Genomic DNA, 16,699 nt, shown 5'->3' on the forward strand with positions numbered 1-16,699 from the left:
GCAAACTCGACTAATCAGTAGCATTGAGGACTGCTCCTTTGAATATGCCTCTATAATAAGGTTAAAACATTAACATTCACTTTTTAAATCATAGCTTCTGCTGATTGTGATGGACTGGGGACCTATCCGGGGTGTAATCTTGGCCTTTTGCTCAAATACAGCTGGGATGGGACCCCCCAGTGGCCCGTTGATGAACTGCCTCTTTTTTATACTTCCCCAGTGGATTCAACCTGAAAGTTGAAATGTTGGTGCTAGACTTGTAACGAAACAGACATGAATATGCCTCATGATCAGAAATGCTCACTCATCAACTCAGTTTACAAAACTTTTGACAAGTCCTAAAATTTGTGGGAGACAAGGTTATACTAAGGCAGTAAAATCAACTCTTTCTCATGTGTTTACGCAACTGACTGAACCACAGACTGACTGAACCACATTGCAAAAGAGCCGTGTCACAATGAGAATCTGCTCCGACTATGATGCTCCTGTAAATCGACCCTTACCAGGTCACGTGACTACAGTTAGGGTCACCATATCTTTCTTGTCCACCTAAAAAATAGCCTTTAGGAAGTTCACAAACCGCTGCTACCATCATGTGATGAACAATGAGGTACAATGATCTTGGTGAAGGTGACGAATGTAAAAACAGCAAATATAGATATTATTAATCACATTTTTCCCGTCAAACAAACAAAGATTTGTCAGGGAGTGAATTTATATTTTAAAAAATTGGACCTTTATGTTGAAATGAACAAAAATGTTCGAATTCAGTCAACAAAAATTGCTCAAAATGGTTTCTGAAACAGCTAACAGGCAAAAAAAATTATTATAACAAGCTTTGGAAATGACATACTCTATTTGAAAACAGTGAAATTAGCTCTATTTGATGTACTTTTTGATATTTACCCGTCAATCCAGTCAGGATTGATGCCAAACACCACTTGGTGATCATCTTTCTTCTGCTAAACAACTTGTACATGAGCTACTCATCATCATCAGCAGGAAAAAGACCACAAACTGTTGATGGACTGTACAATGGATAGCAACTAGTGATTCATCTAGTTTTTCTTTTAAGTGTTCATTTGGTGCCTAATGGAGATCTAATCGTGAATCATTTAAACTACATACAGTAGTGCTTCTCCATCACCAAAATAGTATTGAAGTTCATCCTGCAGAAACATAATAATCTTGTTAAGAGCTGCATGTTCTCCTTGATAACCCAACCAATCATCAATGCTGCATTAGGTGTAATGTAATTGTAACTGGCAAATAAGTGGGCTGTTTCAAAGTTTCCTGCTGAGCATACAAAACATACAGCGCTCAAACACTTATTTTATTTTAAACATGTATTGATTGCTCTGAACAAAATCTGAGCTTGATGGCTTCTTGTTATGCTGCTATAGATGGCAGGAACACTTTCAAGTAAGAATGACTAATTTCATAACAGTAGGCTACATGTTTTATCACATAAATGTACTGATATTTCAGATAGTAAAAAGTGAGGCTGTTTCTCACTTTTTTGGAAGTCCAACAAGATCCTGTTGAGGGGTCCTAATTTGTTATACTATTGTATAGTGGGGGGAGTCCAAACCCAGATAAATTAATCTGTTATACTTTTAGAAGAATGAGTTAGACTGTAAAGAGTTGGACTGGCTCAGGAAGACACTTTAATGTCCATGAAGACGGGGGATTTTAGTTCCGCTCAAATACATTTTATTTAGCCCGACTTTATATATTGGGGCCCCTCCAGGTGGCTGCAAGGGCCCCATGCATGTGCATGTAGCCAGAAACAGCTCTGGTAAAAAGTAAAAGTAAATTTGTTTTTTTTTTTATGTTTTTTTTTTAATCATTTATATGCATCTGCGTATTTTACGCAATATTTACCTCTGAAATGTGCACAACAGTCACATGGATAAAATAATAAATTACCCAAAACTGAGCAATAATTAAAAGCAAGCTGTGCATTTGAATTGTAATTGAAAAGCAGTAATTGCCTCAAAAAAGTTGTTCAACAAAATATAAAGTTTAGAGCCCCAATATTATTGTCCACGCCAGTTTCATTAGTTAGTTTGCAGTAAATTAACTATTATTACTTTTGTTAGTTTCCCGTTATTTCCGTGACTATTTTGACGCTTTATTTCTGTAATGAAACGGTACCAACGCATTTGTGTGCGTTTGTAGGTTTACAGTTTGTACACTTGCACACACGTGCAGCGGTCGGTGCTCACTCTCGCCAGCAGAGGGCGCTGTATGACAGCGTCTGCCTACGTCATCGCCAGGAGGAGGAGCCAAAATGGCGTCCTTGCGGATCACTCCGCTGCTGCTTTACTTCGCATCATTTTTAACACAAATCAGTTCTTTAAGACTTTTATCTGAACCATGTTTCAAACCCATCAAAGACGACAGACCAGACTCAGTCAAGTAAGTGTTACACTGTGGACGTGTTGTATGGCTCCGACATGAACTCATTGCTGTGCATGTTTTTATTTCAGCACTGGAGGAAAATAAGGAAAATAAGCCCCTACTTTGAATATTTCTGCGTTTTTCTTCCGGTATATTTTGAGTTGTTTTTAATACTCGTCAAGTTGTTTTAAATGTTTTGGGATATCTTAACTCACCCTTCTGTAAAGCTAAAATATAAGCTAAATCGTTAAACAATAATTGCACATAGAAGAATAGAATAGAATAGAATAGAAGACTTTATTTATCCCCCAGAGGAGAAATTCAGTCGTGCAGCAGCCAAAACACACACACACTTTATAAAAAAAATTTAAAATAGAAATAACCAATAAGTGGTTAAATAATAAAAAGAGCACTATAAAAAGTAGAAAAAGAGTATGTACAAGAGAAAAAAAAATAGTAAACACCAAAAAAAATGGATAATATTTACAAAAAATTTACAAATATTTTCAAAAATACTTGAGGTATTTGAGGTATTTACTGGTTATTGCATGAAGACAATAATTAAGCCACATCTGTGATTATATATGCCAGCCATTTCTTAAAATATGAATCATCTTAAAAATCTTAAATCCACTTTTTAATATGTAAAATTTACCAAAATGTGTGGGAAGTATGCATGTTCTGCTACAGTGGTATTTGGGGAGAAATGAGCCAAAACGTCGGTCTGTAGCCTCAGGTGTCACGTGATCATAATAAACTTTTTCTGAAGTAAAAGCTCAAATATCCATTACAAAAACAGTTGTGTTTTAAGTTCAGATTCTTGGCAGAAGCCCTGCAGTTTTGGTAGAAGACTTATAAGATGATTTTTCATACTTGTGTTGTATCAAAACAGTAAAACATATTTAGTGCTGTCGCTGTAGGAAAACAGGAAATCTTACATAGAATAGAATAGAATAGAATAGAATAGAAGACTTTATTTATCCCCCAGAGGAGAAATTCAGTCGTGCAGCAGCCAAAACACACACACACTTTATACAAAAAATTTAAAATAGAAATAACCAATAAGTGGTTAAATAATAAAAAGAGCAATATAAAAAGTAGAAAAAGAGTATGTACAAGAGAGAAAAAAATAGTAAACACCAAAAAAAATGGATAATATTTACAAAAAATTTACAAATATTTTCAAAAATACTTGGGGTATTTGATGTATTTTTTTAATCAGTATAAATAAAGAAAAGGGGAATAACACCTGAACTAATTCAAACTTTGCTAAAAGAATAAGTATTTTTTTCCTAGAGTAGGGAGACAAAAATGTTGAATAAATGTATTTTATATCACAATTTAGAGCAAAACAAAAGTTGGATGTATTTGCTGGACCCATGAAGAAGAATAATATTCTATGATTTCGAAGTGAAATTTAGTTGTTGTGTTATAAAGTTGAATAGTAGTATAATATCACATTGTCATTACATAATAAATACCTACTTTTCACTACTAGATCTCACATGAAGCACACACAGTCACATTTAGTTAATTAAAAATAATCCTGCAACATGCAATTCAATAAAATAACAGTTTTAATACTAATTTAAGTATCATAATATGTACATGCTTTGTTAATAAACGACAAGTTTACCATCAGGAATGTCAAGTTGATGCCTTGACATTATTATTGAAGCCGCTCTATATAACAATACCAAGTCTGACCACATGGGGGCAGCAGATCACAAGCAAGCTCATGCGTTATCCCTGATGTAGATCTATATGCCCCCGTGTGGCCAGAAGTGGAATTGCTGATACTTCTACTTTCCCACTCTCTTTCCTGTCATTTTAGACATCTTAGACCCCCAACCGGTCGAGGCCAACAGCCCAGGCTGTGTTTTATGAATTGGTTTTATGAAAATCATTACAAGAAATATGAATTTTAAACCCATGTGGAATTAACTGGATTGGATTGGAGTGTAATTTGTACTTAATTGTTATTCAGCTGTGTAAACTTTGAAAGCTTTCTGCATGGAGATGCACAAGTAAAGTCAAATAAAATCTGATTTCTTATTTAACAAAACTCGCAAAACAAATTTAAATAAGACTCATCAGTTCTGTATTAGTAAATCAAATTGAAAACTGGTGTACCCTGATCACCAGCCTGTGTGTTGCTCTCTAACGATGAAAAAAAGAAAGAATGATAACACATGTTTGTGTTAATCAATATTACTCTATTTATTCTAATAAGAAAGTGATTTCTTTTGATACTATTGACACAGCTGTTGTCTAATATTGTAAATGATTTTTCCTGTCATCAAGCTGAAGCTGTGTCTGTCGAGCGATTATGGGAATCACCACTCAATATCCTGTTTAATGAGAAGCTCCCGCAGGATATTGCAGGAACCGACGATCAATCACAACCAGAACACCTCTCTTGCAGCGCTTAGAGGAGGTGTAATCTGTTAAACAAGTGGAGGCTGTGTGTTCTCAGCTCTGAGTGTGTAATTGGCATCACGATTACAGCTACGCATAATTGGTGTCTCGCTCCTTTCTTATTGAAGGACACAGGCCAGACCTCACGAGTACGTTAATTTGGCGGCTCTTCCTCCGGCGTGGGACTGGAGGAACATCGATGGGAAGAATTATGTAAGCGTCACAAGGAACCAACACATCCCCCAGTACTGCGGCTCCTGCTGGGCCATGGGAGCCACCAGTGCGCTGGCAGGTAACCATGACAACAGAGGGATGAAGGGGTGAGGAAACTAGATAATAAAGAGGAATAGATTCGAAAAAATAATAATAATCTCAGTTTAAAGATTTAGTAGCATCCCTGCTGCTATCGGAGAGGGAAGATTCAGGAAGACGGTTTCATTTTTTTTACCTGATGACACTCTTTCTTGTTGCACATTTTTCTAGACCGAATCAACATCAAGCGTGGGGGAGCTTGGCCGTCGGCCTACCTGTCTGTCCAGAACGTGATAGACTGTGGGAGGGCAGGTTCTTGTTTCGGAGGAGATCATCTGAGAGTCTACGCTTACGCACACGAAAAAGGCATTCCTGATGAAACCTGCAATAACTATCAAGCTATTAATCAAAGTAAGGAAAAAAAAAAAACTTTTTTTCTTTGGTTTTGTCTTGCCTCTAATTGTTCTTAATGTTGTGCTCAATCAAACAGTTTTCCTATCTTACCGCCGGCACAGAGCTCTAACCTCAAACACGTGAAACATGAAGTCTAATCTCAGTTTTTTGGCCAATTTTAAGGCAGATTTATAGTTAATCTTAGGCCTGTGTTGAAAAGATAGATTCTCGGATTTTAAATCAATTCTCATATTAATTCCTAAAAATCGATTCATATGTCTAAAGATCGATTTAAAAAAAAAAATAATAATAATAATTTTTTTTTGTTTTTTTTTTCATCATTACATTACAACTTTTGGTACTTTTTTGTTTATGCCCAAAAAAGGAATATTTTGTTGGACACGAGAATAACTGGTGCCATGTTTTTGCCTTTAAATATGTTTAAAGGTATGAAAACATTAAAGTTTTCAGTTATAATTGCATAAATTGTCTATATTTCTTTGCTTTATTTACTGTCTTGGGGTACATTTGCATAAATGTTAAAAACCAAATTCTCATAAATGGGGACAAAATAAAAGCGATTTCTTTCATCCTCTGTTTCCTCCCTGGATCTGTTTGATAATTCTGACCCACATGATGTTTCTGAAAGCAGTTCTATCAGCATTCTGGGAGATGATTGGTCCTTACAGCATCATTAGCTGCAATACTTGCTGTTGAATCTCAGTATAATACTAGTATTAATATGTTGCATAACTACAGTCATATAATTCATGCAACAGCTGAAAAAACAGTTTTATTAACAGTAACCCAAATCAATATCGGATCGAATCGAATTGGATCGAATCAAAGCGTGATAATCGATTCTGAATCTTAAGAATCGGAATCGAATCGCTTCTTGATATTTGAATCGATCCCAGCCCTAGTTAAACTTGTATTTCTGTAACTAATCAAGTCTGCACATAGTCACTGTGCTATGGGCAGTTGGGTCGTGTTTACAGCTGCACAACTCACATCTTTGAGGATTCAATCACAAGTGGAGAACAACATGTCCAGAACAGGACAGAGGCAGTGGGATCTGGTCTCTCAGACCAACGGATGCATCCGCATCTGTTTAAGAGCACAAATGCATCGCAGATATTCACTTGATGTGAGTCACTTATTCTGGAAAATTCAATCTATTCATCTTTTTAAGGAGTAGGAAACCTCTTTTTCATGCATAAGGCTATATTGACCTATTTAAAGTAATCCGAAGGGACATGAACACAGCTGCGTCTATTGTGAAGTTTTTCAAATATCCAGAGTAAGCCTTGCTCTTCTTCAGAAGCGTATATGACACCGTGTAATTAACTTTGCTCCCATGCTGTGCATGATTGACTGTTTCTTTTTTAAATATATATTATATATTATATTATATTCTGACAATATCAGGGCTCGTTTTTTCTTTTTCCATCAATGACATGTTTGTACCACAGTTAACAGATGGAGTCGATACACATCAAACCATTGAAGTGAGACTTGAAACGAGGTCTTTAGATGTTCTTGGTTTAACTACGTGTCCGTGACCAGTCAACAGTTTCGACTGGTAGCGTATGCAACAGTGTGACGACACCTTTTTTGAGGCCTTCATCTCAAATCTGGAAACCGCCGATGTCACTAAGCTGTCTTTGCAAGAGAGAAGTTGGTAGCCTCAGTTAATGACTCGGTCATCTGCGAATACATTTGTCACTGATAAAAACAGTTCTGCAGGTTTATGGGTACTCTGCTTTATTTTATCGACCCAAGTGTTTCGTACCCGGTCACAGATGTTTCTGATCCTAAAGACCAGCGCTTTATTGCATCTAAAAAGCTGTCTTTGGCATGTCTTTAGTCAGTAGACGTGGACACGCATGCAGGGCTACGAGCAAAACCTGATAACATGTCACTTACACAGGGCTTTTTTATAGAAGGTAGTGGATCTACTTATGTTCTGCTTGTTGTCAAACAACTGGCTGTTTGTGCTGTGACCTGTGCGTGTGTGTGTGTGTCGAGAGCAGAAAAAACACACGAAAACGTGAGCATTTTTCCCTGGAAAATACCTCAAACCTCAACTAATCCTCTTGTTTGCTTTTCAGAGTGCGGGGAGTTTAATCAGTGCGGCACGTGCTCCTTCTTCAAGTCGTGCGCTGTTATTAACAACTACACCGTGTGGAAAGTGGGGGACTACGGAGAAGTGTCTGGAATAGACCGGATGAAAGCTGAACTTTACACCAACGGACCCATCAGGTAGAGGAAGTGTTTGTCCCATGCTGTTGGAGACTTGTCCTCTGCCGACGTTCATCCTGCCTGCGGGCAGAGATTCTGGCTGAACTGATCAGTCATTTATCATCCTGAAAAGCTTTTTTTTTATTAAAATATGTTTAGTTTGACCAACATCTTAATGTAGATTAAGGCCCTGTCCCAATACTCCCACTACCCCTAGTTTTCATCCCTACCCCTAAATTTTGCGTGTTCCCGTGAGGGTAGTGATGTCCCAATTCCTCATCCACCTAGGGGGAGTGAAGAAAACGAATGTAGTGGCTATGAATCTGTCCCTATGGATCAAGTGTTTTCCGATGTACACTAGCTGATCTAGGGACAGAAACATTTACCAGAATGCTTTTCGTTGTCATTTGCGGACTGAATAAAAAAAAAAAAAAACATGGCGGACATTTTTTTGTGAATAAAATTATATTTTGAGTTTGTTTCTGCATAAAAATGCGTTTTGATTACATTTCTAGTGAGAAATATATATTTTACTTTCATAATATTCACTCAGTGAATGTACATAATCACTCGTTTGCCCGTTTGCTGAAGATCACGCCAGAATAAAGGCTGATTTATGGTTCCGCGTTACACCAACGCAGAGCCTACGGCGTAGGTTACCTACCTATGCAGCTGAAATTAAAACAGATTTTGGCTCTCAGCTTCCTGATTAGTGGTGGTGCTGAAAGTAGGGGTAGTGGGTGTATTGGGACAGCCCCCTGGGAAGATTTCAAGTGCCCTAAAATCTTTCCCTTCTTTTTTAGGGGTAGTGATAGAAAGTAGGGCTAGTGAAAGAAAGTAGGGGGTGTATTGGGATTGGGCCTAAAAAAAACTCTGAACACACACTCTGAAAACTTGGTCTTTGTGTTTCAGCTGTGCCCTGATGGCGACCGACGGCCTGGAAGAATATTCCGGAGGGGTTTTCTCAGAGTTTCACCCCCTCTCTTTGCCCAATCACATTGTGTCTGTGGCGGGCTGGGGCGTGGACGGAGACGGGATCGAGCACTGGATCGTCAGGAACTCCTGGGGAGAGTTCTGGGTCAGTTTTCCCACAACACCATGCCTGTAGCTGCCGTTTGCACACGTCAAGCTCTAAATTCACCTTCATTGATTACTTTTATTTAGAGTGCATGGAGTATTTTTAGCGACGCTGCTTTCTCAGACAGCGCGCACGTTCCTTGCGGGATGAAAAGCGTTTTTTTGTTTTCTGCCTTGCAGGGAGAGCATGGTTGGGCGAGGATCGTCACCAGCAGCTTTAAAGGAGGAAAAGGCAACTGGTTCAACCTGGGTATCGAGAAACATTGCGCATATGGAGACCCAATTCTGAAATAAATCTACAATTCTTTTTTTCTTTTTGTTTTTATGCTGATGAGTTGAAATGTTTGGAAAATAAAGGAAGAAGCTCAACATCCTCCCGTTATTTTGATGAACTGTCACGACTTTCTTATTCTGGGTTCAGGGGGTTTGTTGAGACTTTTTATTTTCTCGTTGCAGGCAGGATGTGTTGTGAGCTTTAAGCTCATTAAGTCACAAAAATTGCACAGTCAGACCCTGCGTTTTAACAAACACTCCTGCACAGGATGAGTACATAGTTCCATCTTGGATAGATGAACTGTTCCTAAATCCATCTTTAGCTTTCCGTTGTGAGAAATATGCTGTTTCCTTGTTTTATACATGATTTCACATTTGGCATAAGAGAACTATCAATCCCCTCCAATGACAGGTCAGCCGAGACGCGCGCATTCAAATGTTTTATTGCACCGTCAAGGAGGCGAGAGCCGGCTCGGCGTGAACATCTGGATTCTGGCAAGTCGCACTCAACTCTCCACTTAAGAGTTTGTTGCAGGAACCTGGCGTGTGCCGCGGCCGCGTGCTGTTGCCACAAGCAGGGGCCTTTTTACTTGAAATGCAAATGAGCTTCAAATGGAAAATACGCTTTGTTTCCTTATTTTCTTGCGTTAATGACGGACTGAATGGCTGTGTGGTGCAGATCTGTGAATGAAACAAAGCCTTCAAGGGGACCGGTGTGATGCCGTGAGTGTTTTAGCAACCCTTTTGAAATTGGAAACTACCTCTCAGTGCCTGTTTTTAGCTGGTTGGTGGAAGAGCTGCTGTTAGGTTTCTGAAACCTGCGCACTCGTTGAAATGAGAAATAAGACACTTAGATAGAAATAAAGACAGACAGCCTCTCTGAGGTAAAGTTTTTCTTGGAGATTCAAACCATTTTTGTACAAGGACCTTTCTGATCGGCTGACAACCTCCAAGAAAAGATCAACTGAAAATTTGCAGAGTTTTTCTTCTGACAAAAATGCAAATATGTAGATATATGATTGCAAAATAATTGGCTCAGAAGAGGAACCGTGCTTTAGACTTGGCCCTCCCTCCGTCTGAGCCTTGACTGGTCCCAATCACTCGGCTCCCTTCGTCTTCTTTCGCCCCCCAAACATTGTGGCCTCGTACTCATATAACCACTTTTCGCTGTTTTATGAGATAAGGTAACTAGAGGTTAAGAATTAATATACTTAAGCACCTGTGATACCTTCAGACAATGAAGAATGTTGGTGGATCGGCATGTGAGCAAGGTCGATGTTTAGACCTCTTTTTATCAATGTTTTAGTTCTCTGTACCTCATGCAAAGGCTAAAATACATTCCCAACATTAAATATAGTATGTTTCTATTAAACCACATCTGAGCCAGCCAAAACTAAGATAAATGAATGAGAACAGCCAGTGTTTGTTGTGGCTAACCTTCAAAACAGCAGCTGTTCTTAAGGAGCACTAGTACATGTTTCTGAGAGAAGGTTGTTCCCAACATGTTGATGTAACCACAGATGTGTGGAAGCAGGCTGCTTCCACTCTTCCTGTCCTCCTCATGTGACCTCAGATAGGTTTGAGATCGGGACTCTGTGGGACCATACCATCACTCCCTGTTCTGTTTTTTTTTTTACACGGAAGATTCCTACTGACAGTTCCTGCATGTTTAGGGATAGTTCTTGCTACACAGTAGATTTGGGGCCTGTCAGATGACAATACATGATGGATAAGTGTTTGTCAGTGTTGAGAACGCCATCACTGCTGACTAAATGCCCAGCTTCATCTAACGCTTCTCCGTTAAATGCAGACACTCATTATCGATTTCACCCAAGTTCCTAATTCTGAGCTGGACGATCTTTTCTGAATGTCTTTCAAGAGATGAACAAAGTTTGAACATCTTGAAGCTCCTGTCAGCTCTAACACATTAAGACATTGCTGGTTGCAGTATAACTATCTCGTGTCTTGATTTTGTGCTCAGTCTTGTCGTCATGGCCTTATGACCTGTAACCTGAAACTCCCCGAGCTCACCTTGGTAGCAGAGTTTGGCTATTCCTCATCTAGTAGTGAACCACCTGCTTCTGCGGCAGTTAAAGGAGCTTGAGGCTCCTTTTAAGAAATGAGACTCTCTAGCGCCACCCTTCACCACGACGGCCGTTGGGGCAGCCAACAGTGAAGCCGGTGTTTTGCCAAAAAGTGATTGCCTGCCAGAATCTGATTTCTCCCCTGAAAATGGGTCTTTTTACCTGCCAAAAATTGATTGAAGGCCAAATACAGGTAATGAAAGTTTGTTTCTACCTAAATATGATTTGATCTCATTCTTGAGTTTCATGATATAAACACTAGAGCTCACAGGATTGCTTTTAACTCTTTTAAAGGACCATTACAACACAAAATAGGCATTTTCACCTGCCAAAAATTGATTGAAGGCCAAATACAGTTAATGAAAAGTTGTTTCTGCCTAAATATGACTTGATCTCATTCTTGAGCTTCATAATCCGAAAATCTGACGTTTTAGCGCTATCGTTCAATGGGCTGCTGTGCGCGCTCCGGCGGCCAGAAATCAGAAGAAATCAGATTCTGGCAGGCAATCACTTTTTGGCACAACACCGGCACGGGAGAACGGGGAGAACGTGCATGCAGCGTCATGTGACGTCACATCCGCAGCCCAACGCGGGAAATTCGGGACCGAATTGCAGCACATTTTGCAGCACACAGCCTGTTCAAGGCAAAGGAGAGATACACTAGATGGCTCATTCTTTTGGGTTTGGAACGCTTCATCTGACATTATTACTAGAAAACTTAAAATGTATACAGATTTTTTTCATAAATCCTGCCACAATCCGGCCTCAAGCTCCTTTAATGACCATGTTTCAGTTTACACATGAAACTGATGCTCATAAGAACTTGTTTGGTATGATTGATGATTGGTTAATCAAATGTCTGACTATGATCCTACAAGACTCCTGACTTGTGCAAGTACACCTTGATGAACTAATACTATTTTGAAGGCAAATATTGGTCATACCAACTATTGATTTGATGTTTTTGAAAGCATTGTTACTTTACTTTACTTAATTTCTGCAGACTTTCCTAAGACGTCTTCAATATACTGTACGTGCATAAAAAGAAATAAACTGGTTGCCTTGCTGGTTAAGCAACAAGCTGCTTCATGGGAACAGGACTGCGTATAAGAGGCTCTCCATCCTGCTCAGCCTGCGAATACAGTTGTGTGATGTGACTCTGCTGGAAATATTTAAAAAAAATAACCCTGCAAATGTCATCAGTCAGTGTGAGGCACATTATTGAAAAAGTAAGATCCAGAGTTTCAGGACTTTCAATCACACTAGGAAATAAAAGTCAGAATCGCTCCTTTTCTGCAGACTTTATTGGTTTTTCTGTTTCGTGTGGATTGCTGTTTTTATTACACTGGACTGCTGTGTGTCGGTCTCGGCCCAGTTTAGGTGTCCAGACCATGGATGTGGAATCTCAACTATTGCTTGGTAGTTTGAGACACCAAGACCACTATCGCCTGGTTACTGTTTTTATTTATAATTATTTTTAGATTTGTATGCAGGTATGCATCAGACTTGAACCGAAACGAATCCCTGGCTAATGTCATTGATTATTATTATATTACCGGTATTTTAATCGTCGTTTCTTCCTAAAAGGACTACGCATGTGCACTGGGTCCCAACGGCCGGTAGGGGGCGCTCAAGCTACAAGGTCAGCCTCGATAAGCAGCACTTTGGGAGCGACAGAATGACCTTTTTTTATTTGAAGCCACTTATATAAACCCTTGAAAGCGATTCCGTGTGGTCTGAAAGGTTTTTATTGCAAAAAAATACATGGATAAATACGTGTATTTAGAGTTTCCCATATTTGAAAGTTTTTCTGCCCTCTGGGGGTTTTTTTTGTAAAAATTAACAATTTTGAAGACAGCCATTCTGAGTTTATTTTAGTTTAGTTTATTCAGTGTATTTTTGAGCTTCAGTTAGAAATCTAAGTTGTTGTCTCTCTTTTGTTCCCCAGAATGCTCATTTTTGTTTTTTCAAAAGACTTATATACTGCGATGCTAGTTCCACTATCAAAACTAGCAAAATGTATTTATTTATTAATTTATTTATTGCTAATTCAAGTTAAATTTGAATTTACAATTCACAATCATTTTCCTCTTAATTTGCTAAAGATGATTATATTATCTATTTGTTATAAATGAATCCATGACCACCGATCGTCTTTAAAGAGTTTGAACTTATCCGTCAGTGTAGATTTACAAAATAGGGAGTACAAACAGAATCTTTCATTGGGCTTCTAAAAGGCTTAAAACAGCCCAAGTCTTCACATCATTTAATCAAATGAGACTATACCTGAGATATATATAACTAGCAAAAAAAAAAAAGGTAAAACATGCATAATTAATATGAACGCTCACACTTCCCTGGCAGGGGTGAGGTGAAGTAAAGCTTGTGCACATTTCCTGCTGTTCAGCAAACATGTTTTCTGTTCATTCAGCATGAAACAAAAACTCAAGCATTTACTTCGAGCGCATTAAAAATGAACACATAAAAGGTTACAGTAATGCATAACTGTCAACATTAAGCAGCTTAAATGCTTGAAAGTCATATAAATTAGAGAGTGAGTCGGTATTTAATCACTAGGTAACATCTGTCTCTGTCTCTGTAGCTTCCCCTCCTGTTTTATTTGTGAAGCATCTTTTATGTACACAGTAACTTCTCCACAGTTAAGCCTACAAATACCAACAAACATAAAACAAAATAAAAAGACAAATAAAAGTTGTATAAAATCAGGGAGCTCTTTGATAAGGTAAGTTTAAAGAATATTTTCGAAAGACACCACGGACTCAGTTGACCTGATTTCCTCAGGTGAACCATCCTGCACGGTATTTCCAGTCGGACCTCCAAATGGCCTGTCTGCTCCAGGTCAAACTGTCTCCTGGTTTGACCTGGAGCCGAATAACCTGCCCGGGTTTCTTGGCACTGAAGACGCCATTAATCCGGACCAAATCCTCAGCTCCAGTTGGAGAACGGCAGCCCCAAACGTGCAGACATGCCTCCACCATGCTTCACTGTTGCCTAGAAACACCTATCACTGAATTCAGCCTTCACGGTAGTTGACCTTTTACACCGCATCATGCATTTACACCATTATTATGTTATTATATGTTACCAACCAAGTTTTTCTGTTTGTCGTTCATACTAACCTGCTTTTTTGAGCATCTACATAGCTGCTGAATATTTTGAATTATCTACTTTGAATGATCTACTTCTGCTACTTTGAAAGTATCTGTCTGTCTGTCTGTCTGTCTGTCTGTCTGTCTGTCTGTCTGTCTGTCTGTCTGTCTGTCTGTCTGTCTGTCTGTCTGTCTGTCTGTCTGTCTGTCTGTCTGTCTGTCTGTCTACTTCTTTTTAAGTTTACTTGTCAGATATTTCTTGCAGGATATATAAACTATACAAACTCACCTTTTTCCCCCTTGTTCCCTGCAATGACTCAAGATTCCAGGATTATTAATAAAACGTGTTCTTGTATTATGATGTTATATTGAAACATGAAATATGTTTAAAAAGTTAAGTATCACAAGCTCGAACTGTTGATTAGGAACCAAGCTGATCCCTCTGAGTGCTCAATCAATCTATATTGTGGTATTTAATTCTAAATAAGTTTAACTATGAAATGAATGAATGTAGCAGAGTACAAAGTGAAATGCACGTCAGAAGGGGTTGGATGCTATATTTTGTTGATAATGTTTTTTTTCAGAAGCCAAAGGCATTTTTCTAGAAATTTCCATCCAGAGGTGTTTAGGTTTTACCAATATGTTTCAGTCGGCATTGAGTATAACTGCTTCTCATGTACATTCACTCGTTTTCTGCAGGTTTTTCTGCAGGTTTATTCTGGCACGGTCTGAACTAGCCCTCTATGATTTGGACTCACCATCGTTTGTCCTGAAGACCAGTTTGGGTTGTGTCAGCCACGGGCGGAGCAGGCCGGGGCATGTCCCTCTGAAGCCACCTGCACCTCACCTATCATTACAAGAGAATGTCATAAGAGATGACAAAAGAGCTACAGCGAAGAAAGCTGTTTAAAGAGCCATTTTATGAAGAGGTTAATGGCCCATCCACTTACACAGAAAGAGATACTTGTCCAGTTTTCATGAGTGGAAGGAGTAAAGAATGAGGACGCTGTCTCACGCTCTCGTCTCTGGGGCAGCATTTCACGCTTTCATGACCCTCCTCTCTCAGAGGTCAAGCAGTAAGATACAAAATAACACGGTATGAATACTCACAGGGCATCTGTAGGTAAAACAGATGTGACAAATGACTTCTATGTGTGATTTGAAAGACACTACACTAAAATATCAGGACATTTAGACCTATTTCTAATCACAGCTGCAAACTGGTGAGTAAATTACAGTCTCAGGCAGCAGCAGGGAGTTTGTGCCGCCGGTGTATTTGAAAGTACTCCAAGTTTTCTCTCCGTGTTGCAAGGCTATCACGTTCAACAAAAGCTACGTTGACTCTGTTTAGTCACAGTGATATTCCGCAGCCATGGTTGAAACCCTCCCAAAAATGTCTCTTTGGTGACAAATGCAACACAGCACAAGGTGTTCTTGGGAGGAAGTATTTCATCTTACTGTTACAAATCCTGTTTTCCTTCACAGTTAGGGTCTTACCTCATCGGAGTCTGAATTCAGAGCATTTCAAAGCCTCGCAGTGGAGAAATGTACAATCTAGCAACCTCTTAGAGTGATATGCATTTCTCAGCTCTCACTTAAGCCACAACCACTTTAATTTCATTACTCGGAGCTCTGGGAGGGTTTTAAAACACCATTTAGACGTAAGTGTGGAAGATTAAATGTTAATAAAGCAGTTGTATTGACTTTTTTGTTGTGTGGAGAGATGTAAAATGCCTTCTGTTTCCTTATCTTGCACCACTGCAACCACGTTTCCATCGGTTTTTAGGTCAATGATTTCACTTAACAGCTATTAACACATTTTAGAAGTCCAGCAGTTTTAGGACTCTCATGATACATTAGAAAATATCTTATTCACACTATGTGAATCTTTTTTTATGTTACAAACAAGCATTAGATAGAATAAAATGTTTCTAGAATTGTCAAATTGACGGATCCCCCCCTCCCTCTCTTCTCTCATTCCTCTCTTTCTTCCTCCTTTTTATTTATCTTTTTATTTACTTTTCTTTAGTTTTTGGGTTTTTTTTTTTTTTTTTTTTCTCCCCCTTTTTATTCATCTATTTTTTAATTCATACTGTTTAGCTTTAATACTTAAATATTACTTATATATAAGAATATAATAATTTTCATGTATTATTATTTTGTGTGGATTTTTTGTTCTGTTCTTAATCCAAAAAAAAAAAAAAAGGAGGTAGGCTGTATATCTTTTTTTGTTTATTCCTGTTCAACTGTGCCTTACCCCCTAATAAAAATATCAAAACAAAAAGAATTGTCAAATTGGTCTGATTCAACGCACAAATCGGCCAGATTACTTTTGTAATATTGTATTTGACCCCGTCTTTGTATGTTTTGACCGTATAGAAACGTAATTACTTTTTTACAACTTGTGCTTTTTATTATTCTACCTCTTTTCTTATCATTTTATTTCAT

The 16,699-nt window shown here is 38.5% G+C and overlaps 1 protein-coding gene across 1 annotated transcript; it reads left to right on the forward strand.

Annotated features, from left to right (window-relative positions):
• The first annotated feature begins 2,287 nt into the window (after window positions 1-2,287).
• Window positions 2,288-9,176, forward strand: LOC133451876 (cathepsin Z). Its single transcript, XM_061731025.1, has 6 exons — window positions 2,288-2,421; window positions 4,950-5,113; window positions 5,305-5,484; window positions 7,578-7,728; window positions 8,620-8,785; window positions 8,965-9,176. The coding sequence occupies exons 1-6, from the start codon at window positions 2,294-2,296 to the stop codon at window positions 9,076-9,078; spliced, it is 903 nt and encodes a 300-aa protein (XP_061587009.1). The 5' UTR covers window positions 2,288-2,293; the 3' UTR covers window positions 9,079-9,176.
• Window positions 9,177-16,699: the final 7,523 nt, after the last annotated feature.

The sequence above is a fragment of the Cololabis saira genome, chromosome 10 (genome assembly GCF_033807715.1).
Source record: "Cololabis saira isolate AMF1-May2022 chromosome 10, fColSai1.1, whole genome shotgun sequence".
Taxonomy (NCBI): Eukaryota; Metazoa; Chordata; class Actinopteri; order Beloniformes; family Belonidae; genus Cololabis; species Cololabis saira.

Excerpts from the sequence above, each read along its gene's own strand:
- LOC133451876 (XM_061731025.1), top strand. The coding sequence starts at position 2,294 with ATGGCGTCCTTGCGGATCACTCCGCTGCTGCTTTACTTCGCATCATTT. Across the intron at positions 5,114-5,304 it reads AGCCACCAGTGCGCTGGCAG|ACCGAATCAACATCAAGCGT; the intron begins GTAACCATGACA and ends ACATTTTTCTAG. Across the intron at positions 7,729-8,619 it reads TACACCAACGGACCCATCAG|CTGTGCCCTGATGGCGACCG; the intron begins GTAGAGGAAGTG and ends TTTGTGTTTCAG.